The following is a 21,865-nucleotide window of genomic DNA, read 5'->3' as shown; positions in this document are numbered from 1 at the left end:
CCTCCTTTACCTTGTACATCAGTCCCCAACTCGAAATGTTGGCGGGATTGTTTGTATCTTTTTAAAGTTTCCGCGTAGTTTGCTACCCTCATGAGCAATACAATAAACAATTCTTCCACGATGCCGAACATTTAGATGGTGACGATTTCAATGACTTGACTGAGCTCGATCCGATGCCAGCACCGAACCTTAAATACTAACAAATACGCCTGCATTCGTTAAAACAAGACATATCTCACTACCTGTATCTACCATGCTGTACGTATCTAGCTAGCTTGTGCCATTTGGAAGAATATATAACTAAAGAAAAGACAGTATACCACCATTCTGTCGCAACAGTTGGCCGGCACAGCATTCTCCGAACAACGACTCACAGTTAATAATCCTCTGTTATTAGCAGGAACAACAAAATGCGAGCACCACTTACACAGAAACATAAAAGTACCATTTCGCAGAAAACAAATAGGCACAACTTCTTTCATTGCAAAGAAAACTATAGTGTATAGTATATACGCAGCAAATAACCATGCTCCGGCCTACTTTGAAAATAAAAAGCAGTTCTGTTAAAAGTTCGAATCGCCAGCGCGGCTCTCTAGCTTGGATGGTTTCTGTTGGCCTCATATAGTGAAAGGCCACACACAGGCTCATTGGTCACAGGCTCGCATCATCACCTAGCTAGGCCAGCAAATCCCACTGCAGACAGGCCATAGAACAAGATACATTTCTTGGTCGGAAGTTGTTAAACTCTCAAGCGCGTTGGCTGATGGCTGTCGACAGCTTTATTTGACACAGCAAATTAAATTTCACTTCATCCTGGGTCCCACACAGCACACTGCTGACGATATATGTACACGTGGCACAAGAACGGAAACGCTAGCTCGGTCCAGGAGGATGATGCATGGCTGCAACTGTAGATATGATAGGCCAAATGGACGACACAGCATAGCACGGTGGACACTGATAGCCTAATAGGCTGTGCTGCTTGACAGCCTGAGGCACAAGCACAGCACTCGGTAAGGTTAACCGTGCTGTGCTGAATTAGTGAGCTTGGTGGGCCTGATGGGTCATACTAGCCCAGTTAGCCCATAACTTATCCTTTACAAGCATAGTTTGTACGGTGTCAAATGATATGTAACCAGATACCTCATCGCATGAAAAACAACCTAAATAGGACAGGTTATATCGAGAAGGCTACTCGAATGGAGGTATTCTCATCTAATTTGGAAGACAAGGCGTAGTAAGTTTTAGTTTGAAACCAACTCTATCTATTAGACTTCTTTGTAACGAAACCGAAAACCTTTACGTAAACCGATCAAGATTCTACGTATAACTTCACTCTCGAACTATGTAATGAGGGTAGAGAACCCTTGATCGATATCTTCCCATAGCTCATTATATCCCGGTACAATCTAGGCAATTAGGCTTGCATAGACATCAAGGCCCCCGTAGACACCGATCAAAGCGTACAAAATAAGAGAGCTATTCTCCATTATACATAGGATACCCTGTACCTGAACCATTATAAGTTTGTGTCCCATGTGCTACCCACCTGATTCACTTTGCACAATTCATTGACCTTCGTTGTCGGAGCTAATAATTCTAAAATAAAGGGTAAAGGTGGAAGGCGGAGGGGATCTCGGCCGAGATCACCTCCACCTCGATGATGCATTATGCAATAGATCAAATCTATGGTGGTGATGGTGTAACTTCGAGGAATAAAACAAGATAGGAGGGGAGGGAACGAAGGTTATATGAGCACCTCCTCGAGGTGGTGATGAGTTTGATACATGATGTGGCAATGGATGAGAGGGGAGCGAGCTCCAAATGCGAGGTGAGCAGCAAATTGGGGGGGGGAGGCTAGGGGCAAAGAGGAGAGCAAGTGCTAGAATGGAAGCGACAGTGGGAGCATAAGCAGCGATAAGGAGCTGAGGAAGGGATTTTACCTTAGATGTGGTGTCCTCTGTTTTGTACTTGGGCCTTGGAGGGCTGAGGATCAAGATTAGGTCAGCCGTTAATTAGGTCATGCACATGAAGGAATGCTAGCACTGCATGATGAGGTTGCGGGGCACGACCCTACGTATCGTTCTGTGTCGGTCAAGGTATGACTGTAGTGGACACACCTTACTTGTGTTGTGCTTTTTAACATGCCATGGCTCCCTAGTTGGATCCAGGTTTGTTTTTTATGGTCCAATGACACCAATGAAGTCTGTGAGGTGAGTGTAACTCACTTGATTGTGTTGTTTGTGGTTGAACTTACTTACCTGGGTTCAAGTCCCTAACTTAACACGGTTGCTCGTATCTTCATACATTTAATGATATCGTTGTTTCAATTGCTCTTTCAGTATCAGGCCCCATGCTCATTAATAGAGAGAAAAAATCTATAATTTAATGATATTGTTCTTTTAATGGCAATATGGGTAATTTCATCCGTCTCAAGATTGACCAGCTAAGTTCTTCAAAGGTACTCATTAAGTGGTGTGTGTACATGCATAGAGGTACATATTCATGCATGTACTAGTGTTTTGTGTATGTACCACCAATGAAGTTTTGGCAATATGCTTGTTAGCCTTTATACAGATTATTATCATTATACTATAATTATTATTATTATTATGATACAACGGAGATGAGTAGCTGACGCCAATGGATACGCTACGCCTACGCATTCTAGATCCGCCCCTGCCCGTGTCTGTCCCCCGGCCATTTGGCCCTTTGTACAGCAACAACAATGTCTATTTGTTGAGTTATTACCATGTCCTGTCTCTTCACAGGTGATGAGAGTTCCAAATAAAATTGAGGTTGACGCTTCTTATGTAAAGGGTGGCATGCATGCCAAACTGCCAATTCACATCCCGCGAATATTATTGCTAGCTTCGTTGAATCCTAAGCCTGCCGTCCAGCCAGCCAGCAGGCGGCCGGAATCATATCGCCGTCCCCGTCCAAAACTCCCACCCATTTGGCATCATCGTCAGGAGCTGCACCCGAGGCGGCGAGGCCTGCCCGGCCCTTTTTCATCAAACCCAACGCCACCGCTTGCCGCGCTCTTTGGTCTGCGAAACACACACCACATGCATGGATGACTTCTCCTTCTCCCGCTCCGGCACGCACCTGCAGCCGCCGCCGCGCCGGCAGCGGCAACCAGCAGCAGCAGCAGCAGCAGCAGGCGCGCACAGTCCTTTCTCCACCACCACGGACAACTCCGCCACCTCCTTCGCCACCACCACCGCCACGCCTCGCGGGATACTGCGTCGTCGCCGCGGCGGCCTCGACGACACGTCGTGGCAGAGCTCCGTGTCCTGGCAGCCGGCGGACACGTCGTGGGCGCAGCCGCACGGCCTCGGCGCCGCGGTCGGGCCATGGGCGCCCGCCGGTTCGGACGCCGCGTCGCGCCGCGGGCCGGCGCTGTTCCGCCGCACGGCCAGGGACTACTACCTGTCCAAACGCTCCACCAGGCTCATGTACCGCGACCGCTCGTCGGCGACGACGCACCAGTCCCGGTCCGTGGCAGCTTCTGCCGCCGCCGCCGGCGGCGGCAACAAGCGGCTGGAGCTGCAGAGCGTCGTGACTGACGCTAGCCGCGCCATCGTCGTCGCGCCCAACACCTCTTTCGCCAGCAACGACGACATCGTCAGCACCGCCACCACCGCCATCACCGGCGCCGGTGGCCGAGGCGGCGGCGGCGGCGGCGGCTCCGGGAACAACGCCATGGTGAAGTACAGAGACACGTACATGTCCCGGGAAGTCTCCTTCTCGCGGGACAACCACGACAAGCTCTACGTTCCGGCGCGGCGAGGGGAGCGCGACGCGGCGAGCTTTGGCTACGACATCAGCGTCACGTCCTACAGCCGGAGCCAGTACTACGACGGCGACGGCGACGACTACGACTTCGACTTGTACGACGACGACGACGACGACGACGACGGCGAGATCGAGGTGAGGATCGGGAAGCCTGTCAGCATCGCCGGCCTGTTCAAGTACTCGGCGCCGCTGGACATCGTCCTGCTCGTTCTTGGGTGTATCGGCGCCATGATCAACGGTGGATCTCTGCCCTGGTACTCGTACCTCTTCGGAAATTTTATCAACAAGGTTGTCAACAGCGACAAGCCGCAGATGATGAAGGACGTCAAGCAGGTAATTAAGTTATATATATATATATATATATATATATATATATATATATATATATATATATATGCTGATTGATGCTAGACCTGTCTGTCATAAGCCTGAAACTAATTATAATTTAGCAAATTTTGTATTTACACTACTACCTTGTTGGAAATAATGCAGATCAGCTTTTACATGTTGTTCCTTGCTGCCGCTGTTGTCATAGGAGCGTATCTTGGTAAGCATGAATAATGTCTGCACGCGTGTTCAAATTCTTGGCAAATCTTTGGAGCATAATTCATTCTCTGATGTGATGATCTCAACTCTGTATAGAGATCATGTGCTGGAGGATGATCGGCGAGAGGTCGGCGCTCCGTATCCGACGGGAGTACCTCAAGGCGGTGCTCAGGCAAGAGATCGGCTTCTTCGACACGGAGGTGAGCACCGGCGAGGTCATGCAGAGCATCTCCAGTGATGTCGCCCAAATCCAGGACGTCATGGGAGACAAGGTAACAGAGGAGGAAAGCACATAGACTTCACTGGAGCTAGTACCTCTGATTCTGAAAGATTGCAAGATTTGTGCTAGCTTAACACTGATCAATCAATCTGTTGTGTGTACAATCTGTCTGAAAAAAAAAAGATGGCAGGATTTGTGCACCATGTCTTCACCTTCATCTTCGGCTACGTGGTGGGCTTCATAAAATCATGGAAGATTGCGCTCGCCGTCTTCGCCGCGACGCCGGTGATGATGTCGTGCGGCCTCGCCTACAAGGCCATCTACGGCGGCCTCACCGCCAAGGACGAGGCGTCGTACAAGCGCGCCGGCAGCGTGGCGCAGCAGGCCATCTTCTCGATCCGGACGGTCCTCTCCTTCGTCATGGAGGACCGTCTCGCCGACAGGTACGCCGAGTGGCTCAACAGGGCGGCTCCCATCGGCATCAAGCTAGGGTTCGCCAAGGGCGCCGGCATGGGCGTCATCTACCTGGTCACCTACTCTCAGTGGGCGCTGGCGCTGTGGCTCGGCTCGCGTCTGGTCGCCACCGGCGACATCAAGGGCGGCGACGCCATCGCCTGCTTCTTCGGCGTCATGGTCGGAGGGAGAGGCCTGGCGCTGTCATTGTCCTACTTCGCGCAGTTCGCGCAGGGCCGGGTGGCGGCGGGGCGGGTGTTCGAGATCGTCGACCGGGTCCCGGACATCGACGCCTACGGCGGCGCCGGCCGGTCGTTATCGTCGGTGAGGGGCCGGATCGAGTTCAAAGACGTGGAGTTCGCGTACCCGTCGCGGCCGGAGGCCATGATCCTCTACAACCTGAACCTGACCATCCCGGCGTCCAAGATGGTGGCGCTCGTCGGCGTCAGCGGCGGCGGCAAGTCCACCATGTTCGCGCTCCTCGAGAGGTTCTACGACCCGACGCGGGGGATCATCACGCTCGACGGCCATGACCTGTCGTCGCTCAACCTCCGGTGGCTTCGCTCCCAGATGGGGTTGGTTGGGCAGGAGCCCGTCTTGTTCGCCACCTCCATCGTCGAGAACGTGATGATGGGGAAGGAGAACGCGACGAGGCAGGAAGCCATTGCCGCCTGCGCCAAGGCCAACGCGCACACCTTCGTCCTCGGCTTGCCGGACGGCTACGACACGCAGGTCGGCGACCGCGGGACGCAGCTGTCGGGGGGACAGAAGCAGCGCATCGCCCTCGCCCGCGCCATCATCAGGGACCCACGCATCCTGCTCCTCGACGAGCCCACCAGCGCGCTGGACGCCGAGTCCGAGGCCGTCGTGCAGCAGTCCATCGAGCGCCTCTCCGTCGGCCGCACCGTCGTCGTCATCGCGCACCGCCTCGCCACCGTCCGGAACGCCGACACCATCGCCGTGCTCGACCGCGGCGCCGTCGTCGAGTCCGGACGCCACGACGACCTCGTTGCTCGGGGCGGCCCGTACGCTGCCCTCGTCAAGCTCGCGTCCGACAGCGGCAGGTCGTCGTCTGACGACGCCGCCTCCGGCGCCCCTGCCAGAAAATCACCTGCCGCTGTCGGCGGCGGGACGGGGTACAACAGTTTCACCGACGACTCAGGCGTCTACGACGACGACATTTTGTCGTCGGTATCCAGGTCAAGGTACGGCGGCGGCGCTCGCCGGACGTTCCCACGAGAAGCAGAGGTGGATATTCGCGCAAAGACGACCAAGGACGACGACGACGCCGCCGCCGCCGGCGACAGCAAGGTCGTCAGTGTGTCAGAGATCTGGAAGCTACAGCGGCAGGAAGGCCCACTGCTGATCCTAGGCTTCCTGATGGGCATAAACGCCGGCGCGGTGTTCTCGGTGTTCCCGCTGCTGCTGGGACAAGCCGTGGCGGTGTACTTCGACGCCGACACCTCCAAGATGAAACGACAGGTGGGTGCTCTAGCCATGGCCATGGTCGGTCTCGGCGTGGCGTGCATCCTGGCGATGACGGGACAACAGGGGCTGTGCGGCTGGGCAGGCGCCCGGCTGACGATGCGCGTCCGGGACCGCCTGTTCCGCGCCATCATGCGGCAGGAGCCGGCGTGGTTCGACGAGGAAGACAACGCCATGGGCATCCTGGTGACGAGGCTGGCGCGCGACGCCGTCGCGTTCCGGTCCATGTTCGGCGACAGGTACGCCGTGCTCCTCATGGCCGTGGGCTCCGCCGGCGTGGGGCTCGGGATATGCTTCGCGCTGGACTGGCGGCTCACGCTCGTCGCCATGGCCTGCACGCCGCTGACGCTCGGCGCCAGCTACCTGAACCTGCTCATCAACGTCGGCGCCAAGACGGACGACGACGGCGCGTACGCGCGCGCCAGCAGCATCGCCGCCGGCGCCGTCTCGAACGTGCGCACGGTGGCGGCGCTCTGCGCTCAGGGCAACATCGTCGGAACCTTCAACCGTGCGCTGGACGTGCCCGTGTCGAAAGCTCGTCGGAGATCGCAGGTCATGGGCGTCATCCTCGGCCTCTCCCAGGGCGCCATGTACGGCGCCTACACGGTGACGCTCTGGGCCGGCGCTCTGTTCATCAACAAGGACCAATCCAAGTTCGGCGACGTGTCAAAGATCTTCCTCATCCTCGTGCTCAGCTCCTTCTCCGTCGGCCAGCTAGCCGGACTCGCCCCGGACACGTCCGGCGCGGCGGTGGCCATCGCCGGGATACTCTCCATACTGAACCGACGTCCGACGATCACCGACGACGGCAGCAGCGGCGGCAAGAGACGAACGATCAAGGACGGGAAACCCATGGACGTGGAGCTGAAGAGCGTCGTGTTCGCGTACCCGTCGCGGCCGGAGGTGAGGGTGCTGAACGAGTTCTCGGTGCGGGTGAAGGCCGGGAGCACGGTGGCGGTGGTCGGCGCAAGCGGGAGCGGCAAGTCGACGGTGGTGTGGATGGTGCAGCGCTTCTACGACCCGGTGGACGGGAAAGTGATGGTCGGCGGCATCGACGTGCGGGAGCTGGACCTCAAATGGCTCCGGGGAGAGTGTGCCATGGTCGGTCAGGAGCCTGCTCTGTTCAGTGGTTCCATCAGGGAGAACATCGGCTTCGGCAATGCAAAGGCTTCTTGGGCTGAAATTGAAGAAGCTGCCAAGGAGGCCAATATTCACAAGTTTATTGCTGGATTACCACAAGGCTATGAAACTCAGGTAAGAAGAAGAAGAAGAAGAAGCAGCAATTTCTTTTTCATTTTTATTCCTCTCTCAAGCAGAAAATAATGAATTCTGAACAAAACCTGACAGTGATGATATTTATTTTTCTTGATGAGAAGGTGGGAGAGAGTGGGGTCCAGTTGTCAGGAGGGCAGAAGCAGAGGATAGCCATCGCAAGAGCAATCGTGAAGCAGTCGAGGATTCTGCTTCTGGACGAAGCGAGCAGCGCGCTGGACTTGGAATCCGAGAAGCAGGTGCAGGAGGCGCTGAGGAAAGTGGCACGGCGAGCGACGACGATCGTGGTGGCGCACCGCCTGTCCACGATCCGCGACGCCGACCGCGTCGCCGTCGTCAGCAACGGGAAGGTCGCCGAGTTCGGCAGCCACCAGGAGCTCCTGGCGACGCATCGAGACGGCATGTACGCCGCCATGGTTAAGGCAGAGGTGGAAGCGCAGGCCTTCGCGTAGGAGATGCCTACTCTGATTTTATTTCGAGGATATCAGACGTTATTATATATATAGTATGTAGTATAATGTTATTATGATTATGATGATGATTAACTTTTTTTTTCTTCCTACAGCAAAGAGTAATTATTTAGGAATGGGGGATGTTGATTATATTATATATTATATGTCAATAGAATTTTTCAGGAATATTACTCGGACTTGGGATTGAATAAAGTTTGTAGATGCTATTCTAATTTCTCAACTTTCAAAGCTCGTGTGGAACTTATGATTATTTGTCCAAACTACATAAACCTACAATGACGACATTTTTTTGTAGTAGTGCTGGCCATTGGCGAAGCCAGGCTAGAAGACTACCAGGGTCTTAGCTGAAGCAAGGCGGGGTCATTAGAAGCAAATAACAATGATTCTCTCTTTGTCTTTCAAAATCCATCGGAGTCAGCGGCCGGGCTCCAATAGAAAGCCTTAGCTTCGCCCTTGGTGCTGGCCCATACGACCTAAACCTAATAAGTTATCAAAGTGCATTACACGCTCTCTCCAATCTCAGTAATACTCATTTGTCTAAACCCACCGAATAATGATTGAGACCTCTTTTTGGCACGGCTCTAGTTCCGGCTTCTTGTTGCTCTCGTCGTTGCCTTGTCCAAACAATCATGTAAAAAAGATGGTTCCTTGAAAGGAGCTTGGAGGAAATGACTCCTCGAAATGAGTTGGGAAGAGCCAGAGCTATTTTGTGCTAAGAAGATGGAGCAAAGAAAACGTGGCTTCTCCTTACTCATGCTCGAAAACTTGACACAAATTATTACAAAACAGTCACTAGAACACTTTCGCTAAACGTCTTCCGAAACAACTTCACAGGAGGAGCCAGAGGTGGAGTCATGCTAAGCTGGCACTAAGCTAATAGGTGAAAAATTCTTAGGATTGGATACTCTTTAACCATCAATGGATATAAGAAAACAACAAATATAGTATTATCATTTTATATACTTGGCAAATTATAAATAGTGAAAATACTTGCCTCCAACACCTAATTTGTGTGTGTATTTTATTAATTAAAGATTCTAGGTGTTTTAAAGGAGTTCTACATCCAAATGAAAGTTGCTATAAGAACAGAACTGATCTGCCATCTTTTTTTTTAGGGCTAGCGAATTTTTTTTTGTTTTTATCTATATTTAATACTCCATGCATGTGCCGTAAAATTTGATGTCTTTAAAAAATTAATATAGTAACGAAAACCAAACAATTTTCGGAACTAAACAAGCCCCAATGATCCTAGCAGCTCCGGCTCCTCGAGGAACTCTGTAGTAGCAACACTGTCATATTGCTGATACTGACGCACACTACATCAACCACCATTACATACTTACTCTCCTGTCTGATCCAGTGATATACCACTGATCATATTGCTGATACTGACGCACACTAGATAGAGCAATCATCAACCACCAGCCATGCCATTGCCACCGATGTTGATATATACTGTACTTGATAATACTGCAACGAATTGATCGATTGAAACTAGAGCTTCGAGTTTGACGAGTCGCCGCCGGCGATGTCGATGACGAAGCGGTAGCGGACGTCGTTGCTTGCGAGGCGCTGGAGCGCGTCATTGATCCCGTCGGTGGAGACGAGCTCGATATCACAGGTGATGCCGTGCTGTCCACACAGGTCCAGCATCTCCTGCGTCTCCTTCATCCCTCCCGTCATGCTCCCACTCACCGTCCTCTTCCCAAAGATGAGCGGGAACGACGGCAGCTCGACGGGCTGGTCCGGCGCCGCGACGAGCACGAGCTTGCCGTTCACCTTGAGCAGCTCCAAGATAGGTCCCAAGGAATGCTTCGCCGAGACGGTGTCGATGACGTAGTCGAGGCTTCTCGCCATGGCCTGCATCTGCTTCTGGTCGCTGCTGACGACGAAGTCGTCGGCGCCAAGCCGCTCCCTCGCCTCCTTCTCCTTCGCCGGCGACGTGCTGACGACGGTGACGCGGAGACCGAACGCCTTGGCGAACTTGACGGCGACATGGCCGAGTCCACCCAGCCCTACCACGCCCAGGCTCGCCCCGGCGGATCGCAGCATGCCGTGGTGCTTCATGGGGCTGTACACGGTGATCCCCGCGCACAGCAGCGGCGCCGCGGCGTCGAGCGGGAGCGTGTCCGGAACGCGCACCACGAACCGCTTGTGCGCCACGAGCATCTTCGAGTAGCCGCCGTAGGTGACGCTGCCGTCCGGGAAGACGCCGTTGTAGGTGAGCGTCACCTTGTCGCAGTAGTTCTCCTCGGACCGGCGGCAGTGGTCGCAGTCGAGGCAGGAGGCGGCGATGCAGCCCACGCCGACACGGTCGCCGACGCCGAAGCCGGTCACGTTGCTGCCCACCTTGGTGACCACGCCCGTGATCTCGTGGCCTGGCACCAGTGGGTACATGGTGATGCCCCAGTCGTTTTGGATGAAGTGCAGGTCCGTGTGGCACATGCCGCAGTACTCCACCTTGATCGTCACGTCGTCCACGCCGTTCTCCCTGCACATCCATCATCATTGCCCAACAAACCAAATTAAAGGATTGTTAACGATCAGGAGTTGAGGAGATCGAGCAGCTGAAATTATCAATATTCGTTTGACTGATAAACCATAGCAGAAAGTACTACTGGCTGCTTTGATTCGACTGATAAGCTCAAGCGACGCCTTTGATTTGTACCGTACCTTCTCTTGAAGATGAAGGGCTCGAGCTTGCCGGACTCGTTCATGGCGGCCCATCCGGCGACGGTCTGCGTGTGGTTTGGTGTCACCTCCATGGCTCTCTGCTCGATCTGCGTCCTCGGAACTGACAGACACGCAGAGAGAGTGAGCTAGAGATACTGAGAGAGAGAGAGATTCTGGGGGCTGTCCTAGATCGGCTGTGATTGTGAAGCTGCAGGAGCCTGGAGCTATTATTTAAAGAGAGCACGCGGTTGACGAGGGGTCTGGTCGCTTTCTAAAGGCCGGAATTCAATTGGAGCTTGTTACAGTATTAGGTTATAATTTATCTGAGTAGTAGTTCTTACTTAACGTACTGCAGGTACAATTTCCTTGTCATCCCCAGGCGGTTTCGTCAGGTCGATTTGAAAATTTGTTTATCGTATTTAAAAAAGCCATAGTCACTGTACTGACTGTCCGACGTAAGCTAAGGTTTTGCAGTCCTACAACATTTTCATTTTCTAAAACACAGAGCAGAGACGCTTACATATATACAGATACACACATCTACGTTATCGGACTCCGCACATATACAACATGTGTGACACGGTATATTCTCTGTGAAATTCATACGTTCTATATAGGCCAATAATTTGTGTCTATGACTCTATGAGCATCTTCGAGAGAGTGAGTCAACATATATTGCTCACTCTCGATTTTTACTAGGTTTTACCATTATTTTGAAGAATATACCGTGACACCATATTTTCAATTGTTTATGTACATTGTATGGTTTAAATTACCACTATGAAAATCATGAGTAAAAATCCACGTAAAAGCCAAATTACCCCTATGCTCAAGGGATCTAGATATATCCACTACTTCAATAACCATTTTCTTATAGACGATGGGAAAAGACAAGAGGTACGCAAGTCGTCCGTTTATGCTAGTCACCATTTTTCAGAGATGATGTTTTATGCCCGCCTCTATTAATAACAAGAAAAGACAAAAAGCTTCTTTGTCGTCGACAAAAGCAGACACTATTGCGCACCACAACGTAGTGGACTAGGCTGACCTCTTTACCGTTGGATCCATAAATGCAGCACCGCACACATAAGCAATGGACGTAGGGGGAACCCCCACTTCACTTGATATGTGAATTTTTGCCTTTCATGCCAAATTGGGAATTCAAATCCCCATTCACATATTTAGGAGGAGCTCCTATACACATGGCTCGAAAATCTCAAGTTATGATTTAATTCTTTTCTAAGGTCTAAGTGTATTATTATTAATCACCAAAAATAGAGAGATTATAAATGCAATCAAGCCCTATTATGGTTTTTGGTGATGATGACCATATATTTAGAGGGCTAGTGAGATTTATAGAGTTGATAAGCAGGTAAAATCAAAAGGAGGATAATACATATGTTGGTGGAGCCCCCAATTACAAAAGAATGTGGTGAACGACTCAATGGCGTTTAAGTTCATTTATATATTGAATTTGAATTTAGAAAAAGTCAAACTATAAAGAGGCTTGTAATGTACAAGCTTCAATGTGCAACCATGTGCTCAAATAGCCACCAAAATATCCTCTAACCACAGCCAAGACAACAAGTTTTGCAATCCCATCTTTTGAGCTATCTAGGCAGAGCAACACTGCAGTGTAAAGTGACCATGGGGGCTAAGGGGGTATTATATATTCTCCTCATCCCCTCCAATGGTTACCTCGCCCATTTCCACGACTCAGCAACCAAAGCAGCTCTCCTCTCCATTGCAAGGCTCCCAAGCTTCTCTCCCTTTATTCCTTTATAAATCTTTGAGAGAACAATTTAGCCTCCAAACTTCAACTAGGAGCTGCTCCAATAGATCTTCAGCTCCTAGAGCACATGGTTCGCGTTATTGCATCTATTACTCTTGGAGCTTGCTCCTAGCCGGCTAGAGCATCACCCATGGAGCTTGTCAACTTGTGTGGCAGCCCCATGAGGTTTGTAGTCACCCCAATCATCAAGTGAAACCACCCATCATCTCAAGAGTTTACTCTCTTGGCTTGAGAACGAGGATAGGGTTCTGTGAAACCCAAGCTCTACTCTACTCTACCCCAAGAAGCTAAGGAATTTTTCTGATCTAAATTTTGTTGTGTAGATTTTGAACCAAGGTGTATTTGTGTCTGTGTGAGCTGTAGTGTTGCTCAGAGCGGCAGTGCCGCATAGAATTTGACAACAGTTCTCAAGTTTTGTTTTAACAGGCCTATTCACCTCCTCCTCTAGGCTAACCAACAATCTTACAGACAACAAGCTAGTTAACGAGGTTGTTGAGCCCATCAATGAGGCCCATCACCCCATTAACATGCCATGGACAAAGAACACACTATTGCGCACCACAACACAGTTGACTAGATCGACCTCATTGTTGTAGCTCGTGTGATCCATGCTGCACAAGCACCATGTTGCTGCTTTCAATATCACTACACCGTAAGATCCACCTCCTCTCTGGTCCCACCGCACCCCAATGCCATTCCTGTTGTCGTTGGTGGAGAGAGAGAGAGGTGCAGGAAGACACCCCTAGGTTGGATCTAGGGGCACCCCAATCACATCCGCGTGGCTCGGTCGCCCTTGCCCGCTATAGTATTTAGGCACGACTATCTGAGACCATTGTGGCCTCACCTGCCATCGAGTTCGAGCACGGACAATGATACTACCGCCATGGATCCAGCATATATGCCGATGTACCCGCCAAAGACCTCACCACAACCTCATCCTTCCCGTGTAGCTTGATTAGAGAGAGAGCACATGGATTTTGGAGAGAGATTAGAGAGGGGATGCAACAAGTGGGGCTAGAGTTGGGGATTGGATGGGTGGGGGCATAAGGCATGGGGCACGAGTCTGGAGTTGTATGTTTTGGGTTAGGAGTTGGGGTGGTTGGGTCTAGAGTCGTGTTTTATTACAAGTCTTGGGATTGTAGAGGCAGACCATCTTAAGGGCTACTTTGGATCACAATGGGTTATCATAATGTAAGTTATGTATTGGATTATTATAATTAGTATTATGTACAGGGTTCAAAATTTCGGCAAAATTTCGCCGAAATTTCGCAAATTTTGGTAATTTTGGTGGTGGCCGAAAGAAAAATCCAAAATTTCATTATATACTAATAAATGTGCTATATAACTTTAGACTTATATTTTCTATTGTTTATATTGCATATTCTTCTATTCAATAGATGTGTAATCATAAATCATACTAATACTTGTTTAGATCTAACTTTTTAGAAGAAAAACATACTTCATGTGCTAGTCTCTAAAAAAATTTTGGTGAAATTTTGGCCGAATTTCACGAAATTCGGTAATTCGGTGGTGGCCAAAATTTTTGCGATACCGAAATTAAAAACCTTGATTATGTATTATAATAATCAGAGTATTTGGGTCCCTAAATTATAGTGATTGGCTATGGTCGGTAAAGTGAGAAATTCCTACCTTATCCTTTAATTTGACAATTTATACAACTGGTTAGTGGCAAGTTGAAATTTAAGCACCCTTACCTCATATAATATGTCTCACATGGATTATGGGATTACGGTAATCAAGAGTTTCCATTCTAATAGTTATTTGTATAATCACGGATATTTAATCAAAATTTAATATTTGTATAATCACGGATATTTAATCAAAATTTAATATATAGTTTGAATATTATAATCACGAGGTATCAACCAAGGCCCACCTCCGAAATAGCTTAAATTCTTAGAGATGGAAGCTCACATATATTAATTAGTTATTTTTTCTACCGTTGTTGGTTTCTAGGTGTCTCTATAAATTGGTCAGCCTTCTTTAAAAGATTGTTAAGTATTTTCAAGGATAGGAAGTTTTTTTTACTACCTGTGCTAATAAAAAAGCCATCTATGAAATACTTTCTCCCTTCTAAATTCAAAGTTGTTTTGGTTTTTCTATAGTCATAAGTTTTGCTATATGCATCTAGATATATGTCTAGATACATGTAAAAGCTATGAATTAGAAATGTTAGAACGTCTTATAATTTGAGACAAAGAAAGTATACCATGCAGTTTGCTTGATATGCTGATCGATCGGGAGCACCTCAGAGATGAGTGAGGAATCAAATCTCAAGGTAACATGGGTTGACATAAACCGTACTATACACAGCGTAGCACTATCATAACAGCAGCCACGCTACACACTATACACCACGGCTCGTGACAAGCTCGGAACGGGAGAAGACGACCCATGTGTCATTTTCGGCTAAAAAAACTGTGTGGCCACACGATGTGCGTTCTGATTAGGCTGAGGTCGTCGCGGTGGTCACCGTATACCTGTCCCAACCACTTCCACGCACTGTATGGAGGAATCTTCTCCGTTGCTCTTTCGATTAGGGAGAGAGGGGATACTGTTTCGTTTGGACTCGTCTCTCTTTGATGTTACTGTGAAAATGTGATTCACGTTGTTGTTCTTCCAACGTGTGGCCATCCGAGTTTAAATACTCTACATCATTTGGATGCTCATTTTTCCTCAAATTTTTGTCATTTTATTTAGTGGTAGGCAAACTCTGACAGCTCGTAACTTATTTGTCAATCCTAAGATCTGTCAGTCAGTGTCTCAATGATGCTAACAAAAGTAACATTACCCGTGTGTATATGCGCACGCGTGCGAGAGCATATAACAAACACGTGTTTTGTCAAAAAAAAAAAATATATCATCATCTTAGCAAAATTTATGGAGGAAAATGTTAATATCTACATGCTAAAGAGGTAAACTGTAAAAATATATTCTGTAACTAGAAAATGCTCATTGACATTGAAAAAGTTATGATTTATATAAACATGAACGAGCTGACAATAATTTGACTCGAACCGTTGTATTATGGACACAATATTCGCTATCCATATGGTTACAGCCATATGCTTTATATAAATAAGTATAGGCATAACTAATAAGCGGATATTGGAAACAAGCGTGATTGTCATGCTTGATACATAATTCATAAAATTGGTAATATATTAATATTTGATCTCTGCAGTTGTATAAGCATGCAACTTTTATGTGAAGAATAAGCTACAACAATATTTTTTTTTTTTGCTATACAGAGCCTCATTTTTTTTTGTTATACCTACCAGAAAGAAAAAAGGAATAAAAGGGTGTACCCAGAAGACGTACATTTAGTAGAGAAATATCTCTGTGTGTTTTCTGTTACTGACCTTTCAGGTCATGATAAAACGGACTTGGCAATGGGAACTGCATGCCGTCAACGGATATGGCGACTTCCTTGTAATAACTGTAACGAAACAAATCTTAGCTTTCTTCCACAGTTGGAACATACTTGACTGACTAGTACGTACACACACTAAGAAGTCCGGCCGTGTGACCACACATCAGTTGCAAGTTGTAACGATCATGAAATTAGGCAGAGGTTTCACGCAACTTTCGTGTGAAGAAGCAGCTAGACCAACAAAGAAATCGCCGGCCACCAAACCATGCAAATGCAAGGCCCTGCTCTTCCATCAAGGTTTTGTTTAGTTACTTATAAATTTTGTAAAAATTTTCAGCCGTCACATCGAATTTTGTGACATATACATAAAACATTAATATATATATATTAAAAAAATAACTAATTACACAGTTTGTCTGTAAATTGCGAGATGAATATGAATCTTTTAAACCTAATTAGTTTATAAGTATTACAATATTTATTTTGCAAAAAAAAATTTCAACTAAATAAGGCCCAATTTGTTAATGGAAACACGCGTTAGTGGTGAGTGGTCACGTGGCAAGGAAAGCTCCAAGACGAGACTGACTCGACGGACCGTGTGACGACCTCGCATGGACCCAGACCAGCACATTGTGTGGTTTGGTCACAAGTCAGAACTGTGCTCGTACACACACACACACACACACCAATGGCAAGCGTGGTTGGAATCACAGAAATCTGAAAAAAAAAACAGCCAGTTAGCCAACGTGGGATCTGAATGAGACAGCTGACTTGGAGTGGTTGCAACGACAAGTTCTTGGTCATTTACATGAGTTTTCCTATATCGCACTAAGATCTCCGGGCGATGGAGTTGAAGTGTTGATTACCATTGACCGTGGATTCCATACGCTGGTCCTTTAATAATTTAGTAGTGGAGGTTTCCACAGTCCAGTAATTTCGTGGTTAATCGAGTATTCCTTACAACGCGTTTGAATGTTCACAGCTTGTAACAATTTCATATAAAAGGGCTATAGTGCTAGAACTATAGCCCTTTTTATATTAATAAAATAAAATCAATTTGATAATTTATTGATTGTATTTTGACTATAGTGGTTTATATAATAATAATAATAATAATAATAATAATAATAATAATAATAATAATAATAATAATAATAATAATAATAATAATAATAATAATAATAATAACAACAACAATATCTTCGTTCGTACAAACATATTTGCTAGTAGAATAAATATACATTGTTAAAAGAAAGAAAGAAAGTAAAACAATAATGGGGTGAGTCCAACTTCATGTCTCACGGTCTCAGCAAGCGCTCTGTTAAACTGCATGCACTAAGCGGGCCAGGCCGCATGAGCATGAGTCGTGCCCTACTGTTGGAGCACAGCCCATCATTGTTGTTTCTGTTTTTTCTATGAAAAAAAAATATACTCTCTTGTCTAAAAAAAGACTGTTGTTATTGATTTTTAGACATCTTATTTGATCATCTGTCTTATTAAAACTTTTTATATAAATATCATCTATTTTGATATAACTTATTTGATCATTACAGATATTTTAATAATAATTTATTTATTTTATAATTTACACAAAAATTTTAAATAAGACAAACGGTCAAACATGATATCTCAAAGTTAAAAACATTAGTTTTTTTTTTAAACAGAGGGAGTAAGGGGCTGTTTGGTTGCTAGCCACAGTTTGCCACACTTTACCTTAGGTAAGTTTGATCAAGTTGGGAAGTGTTTGGTTGACAACTAACTTTAGGCATGATTCTTTTGGGCTCCACATGTCATAGAGTTAAAAAGTGTGGCAAGATTCCTTTAGGCATGGCAAAGTGTGGCAACCAATTTGCTTGCCCCTAAAGTTAGTTGTGGTATATTATGGCTAGCAACCAAACATTCCCTAAATCCGAGAAGGGCCCATATAGAGCAGTGGACCAAGGCCCACGTTGGAGTTTCCAACTTTCTGGAAAAAAAAGAGCAGAGGAACAGAGATTCTACCGGACTTGCAGTTGTTTTTTTTTATATACTCCCTCCATCTCAAATTATAAGTCATTCCAAGAATCTTGGAGAGTCAAAGTTTTTCAAGTTGAACCAAATTTATATAGCAAAATAATAACATTTTTTGTACCAATCAAGTATCATTAGATTCTTTGTTAGTTATATTTTCATAATATACCTATTTTATCACATAAATCTTTATATTTCTCTCTATATTTTTGGTCAAACTTGAAAATGTTTTAACTCTCCAAGATTCTTGGAATGACTTATAATTTGGAAACAGAGAGAGTAGTATATACTTGTATCCTACAAGGGGTGGAGTCTTCCCTTAAAAAAAACAGGCAAAGGGCTCCCGTGGTTCATTACCTGTAGGCTGTAGCTGAGATGAATCCACCTGAAGCTACAGGCTACAACTACGACGGAACGGGAGGCGGCGTCTGGGCATGTAATCCTCCGTCCGGAGGTGAGCCTATCGATTCTCAGCTAGGGTTCTTGTTGATGGCCCCGGTCTCACATCACATGGCCGTTTGAGCAAATAATCCCATCTATTTGGGGGGTTCCATTTCTGGGTCGTTCAACTACTGATCTGTTTTTAGATGCTTTCTTACTAAAAGCGGAGTAAAATCTCGTGTTTGTCACTGAATGTAATTTCTCAAAAAAAAAAGATTTAATGATCTGTTCGCTCATCTCGTGTTTGTCATTGAAATCTTGACGGGATAAATGGGACCAAACTGGTAGACTTGTTTGGATTCGATCTGCACGCAAGGTAGCAGCTTTTGCTGATCAACAAATTAGGCATAACGATAACGTCTTGGATGGTTGCTGAATTACAAGAAAGAACTATTTTGTACCTTTTTTTTGGGCAATCTGGGCTTGTATAGAATCCTGAAAATTAGAGAAGACAAATTTTGCAGGAAGGTGTTTGTTTTGATACCTTCAGGCAAACACTGAGCAGTACGACTTCTTTTAGGGTAATAGGCAATTTTTATGTTGCATACAGGAGTTAAAGTATTATTCAGAGTAGAATAGTTTGTTTTTCTTTATTGCAACTGTATTAGGCCTTGTTTAGTTCACACCAAAAACCAAAAAGTTTTCAAGATTCCCCATCACATCGAATCTTGTAGCACATGCATGAAGCATTAAATATAAACGAAAACAAAAACTAATTACACAGTTTGCCTGTAAATCACGAGATGAATCTTTTGATCCTAGTTAGTCTATGATTAGATAATATTTGCCACAAACAAACGAAAGTGCTACAGTGACCGAAAACTTTTCATTTCGCGAACTAAACAAGGCCTTAGCTGATGCCCTCTTTGCAAGAATCTCTACAACTTTAGAAGTAGATGAAGGAAGAAGCTCATGAAGACTAGAATTTGAAGTTTCTAGGAGCAATAAAGGTGGCCCAGAAAATTGACTGCCTATAGGTCTGAAGGTTCTGACCTGCACCATTACACTATTCGTCTATTTCTTCAATGGAGTATAAACATCCTCAGTTAATCCCTCATGGGTGTGCATATTTTTTTTGACTAACAAGTATTTACCTAACCTAAGAGTCCACAATTATCTGTGGCTGTCCTTTTTATACTGCTATTTCTTTGTTATGTATCTCTTTTGTTTTCCACATGATTTCTTGCTTAAAAAGGCTTCTGCTCTGCACTTGCTTTAGTATCAACCTATAACTGTTTCTAATACATGTTATATTATTTTTTTCATTCATAATTAGCTAATGTTCTGCATGGGGGGTATATTTTCAATCACATAAGGTTGTAACTTTTGTTTTCTCCAAATGATATTCGCAGTTAAAAGTATTGTTTCATGAGAAACTACAACTTGGTGGAAGTAAAGATGTATTTTTGTTCTCAAAAATGTAGGAGAGCTTCTTTGTATTAAGAACAAAAAGGACAAGAACCCTTACAACACACACCCAAGAGTCTAGGACAGCATTCACACCTTATGCTTCCAACAAAATACGACCTTGACCAAGAAACCAGACACCTACTGGTTGCATGTAGGCTCTAAGGCAAGAAGAAAAGAAATGCTGTGAGCCCTTGTGGGACTCCGATAAACCATTTCCTCGGGGCAGGCTGCAAGGCTCCAGCCAAACTAGGGGAAAGGCCATAGAAAATACACCAATGATTCCATATCATCCAAGCACCAAGAGTTATGGTTGAGTCCCTTCCCTTCCTATCCATTTCAGTCACCCTCAACTCCACTTTAGCCCACCAATCAGCAAAGGAAAGATCATCTGGTTGTGGGGAGAGGTCATGAAGCCCAATTTTGTGCAAAAGATGGAAGCAAAATTGTTGAGAAAAATGCATGTGAAGAGCAGATTACAATCGACTCCTCTCCTGCGTGTTTGAAAAAAAAGGTACTTCCCCGGAGCCCATGTTTTCCATATCTGTTCCCAAAGCGAATATGATGGTGCCTTGGAAGAAACCCAGGTATGCAGATTTAGCCGAGTATTGGTCTGAAACTGAGAGTTGTTGGACATGTGAATTTTCTACCCACATTGCAATTGTACCTCTGAGAATATGTCCCACAGATCCAAGAATTCAGCAATAATGCCCACAGTTAGAGCCCTTCGTATATCACAGACCCAGACATGGACGCATGGTTGGTGAGGGCCTCCAACACAGTTCTCCTATTTGTCCTTCTCTTTATAACAAGAGCAATTTCTGGCTCTGGGGAGATAAGCAGAAACCCAAATTTCTGGAAGTAGAGCAAACTAGACTTGACTGGAAAAAAACACAAGATACCAGGATATGCTGAATCGTTTTGTCCACTTGATCACAAATGGGACAGACAGCCAGGTGTGGATGACCTCTCTTGGCCAGTTGTCCCCCATCCAGCATCTGTTTAGGACTACTAACCAAATTAAGAATTTACATCCTACGGCACCAATGATTTCTAAATGCGCTTTCATGGTGCAAACCTAATTGATCCGACCAAGTACCTGAGAACCCCAAACTTGTGGGTCTTAAACACTATGCCGAAGAGAAAATCCAACCAGCAAATCACATAGTAAGTATTCCTCAATCGCTTCAACTGTCAGGGCCCCCTTGATATCAGACACCCATCTGTAATTAATCAGCCCCCTAGCTTACTGTCTGAATTTCACCCAACAAAGGATGAGAACCAATAAACAAGAAACTAGTTCAGCAATCAAATGGCCATGTAACTAGCGGTGAGCCCAGAACTTTTTGTTGCATCCATTCTCAACAAGAGTAACTTACTAACAATCAAGTACATGGTCTTGACATTGGGGTGAACTTCAATAAGTAAACCAGCCCACGGCCTTGACGGGTTGGCCTTTTGATCCAAATCCATCTCACCCTTAGAGAACAACCCAGAACTATTAAATCACGGATCCTGAGACCGCTATATATATTTTTTTTGAGGAAAATACAGTAGGGGAATCCCCTACTGTGGTATTATATAAAGAAAAGAAAATAAAACAGAAGCTCACAGCATAACTTTATAACACGCTATTCAGCCAAACAGAAATGCTATGGCTAAGTGAGAACTTAAATCTGTGTACGTGCAGCTTTACAGTATTTACAGAGCAGACTGGAAAGAGGCCTCAGTTCCCCTGAAGACTTGAGCCATTCTTTGTTTCCATATATCCCATGCTGTGATGATGATAACTTCCATGAAGAATTGGTGCTGACATTCAATTTTAGCTTTCTGGATTGTATCAAAGGATCTGATAGAATGATCTGATGAAATCCCAATTCCCAACAAAGTTCTATATTGAA

At 46.3% G+C, this 21,865-nt stretch overlaps 2 protein-coding genes across 2 annotated transcripts; one reads left to right on the top strand and one right to left on the bottom strand.

Moving 5' to 3' along the window:
* Positions 3,389 to 8,412, top strand: LOC8065998 (ABC transporter B family member 19). The gene is made up of 5 exons (XM_021462792.1): positions 3,389 to 4,131; positions 4,291 to 4,345; positions 4,441 to 4,616; positions 4,748 to 7,756; positions 7,879 to 8,412. The coding sequence occupies exons 1-5, from the start codon at positions 3,457 to 3,459 to the stop codon at positions 8,224 to 8,226; spliced, it is 4,263 nt and encodes a 1,420-aa protein (XP_021318467.1). The 5' UTR covers positions 3,389 to 3,456; the 3' UTR covers positions 8,227 to 8,412.
* LOC8080294 (probable cinnamyl alcohol dehydrogenase 6) lies at positions 9,413 to 11,122 on the bottom strand. Its single transcript, XM_002446031.2, has 2 exons — positions 10,921 to 11,122; positions 9,413 to 10,738 (listed from the first exon to the last, which is right to left on the bottom strand). The coding sequence occupies exons 1-2, from the start codon at positions 11,010 to 11,012 to the stop codon at positions 9,742 to 9,744; spliced, it is 1,089 nt and encodes a 362-aa protein (XP_002446076.1). The 5' UTR covers positions 11,013 to 11,122; the 3' UTR covers positions 9,413 to 9,741.

Source organism: Sorghum bicolor, chromosome 6 (assembly GCF_000003195.3).
Source record: "Sorghum bicolor cultivar BTx623 chromosome 6, Sorghum_bicolor_NCBIv3, whole genome shotgun sequence".
NCBI lineage: Eukaryota > Viridiplantae > Streptophyta > Magnoliopsida > Poales > Poaceae > Sorghum > Sorghum bicolor.
This window is presented reverse-complemented; position numbering and strand designations above follow the sequence as displayed.

What these genes read in the sequence shown, in the direction of transcription:
- LOC8080294 (XM_002446031.2), bottom strand. Translation starts at nt 11,012, where the DNA reads ATGGAGGTGACACCAAACCACACGCAGACCGTCGCCGGATGGGCCGCC. An exon ending in CCCTTCATCTTCAAGAGAAG is followed by an intron (nt 10,739 to 10,920) that starts GTACGGTACAAA and finishes ATGGATGTGCAG; the next exon opens with GGAGAACGGCGTGGACGACG.
- LOC8065998 (XM_021462792.1), top strand. Translation starts at nt 3,457, where the DNA reads ATGTACCGCGACCGCTCGTCGGCGACGACGCACCAGTCCCGGTCCGTG. An exon ending in TGTCATAGGAGCGTATCTTG is followed by an intron (nt 4,346 to 4,440) that starts GTAAGCATGAAT and finishes AACTCTGTATAG; the next exon opens with AGATCATGTGCTGGAGGATG. An exon ending in CACAAGGCTATGAAACTCAG is followed by an intron (nt 7,757 to 7,878) that starts GTAAGAAGAAGA and finishes CTTGATGAGAAG; the next exon opens with GTGGGAGAGAGTGGGGTCCA.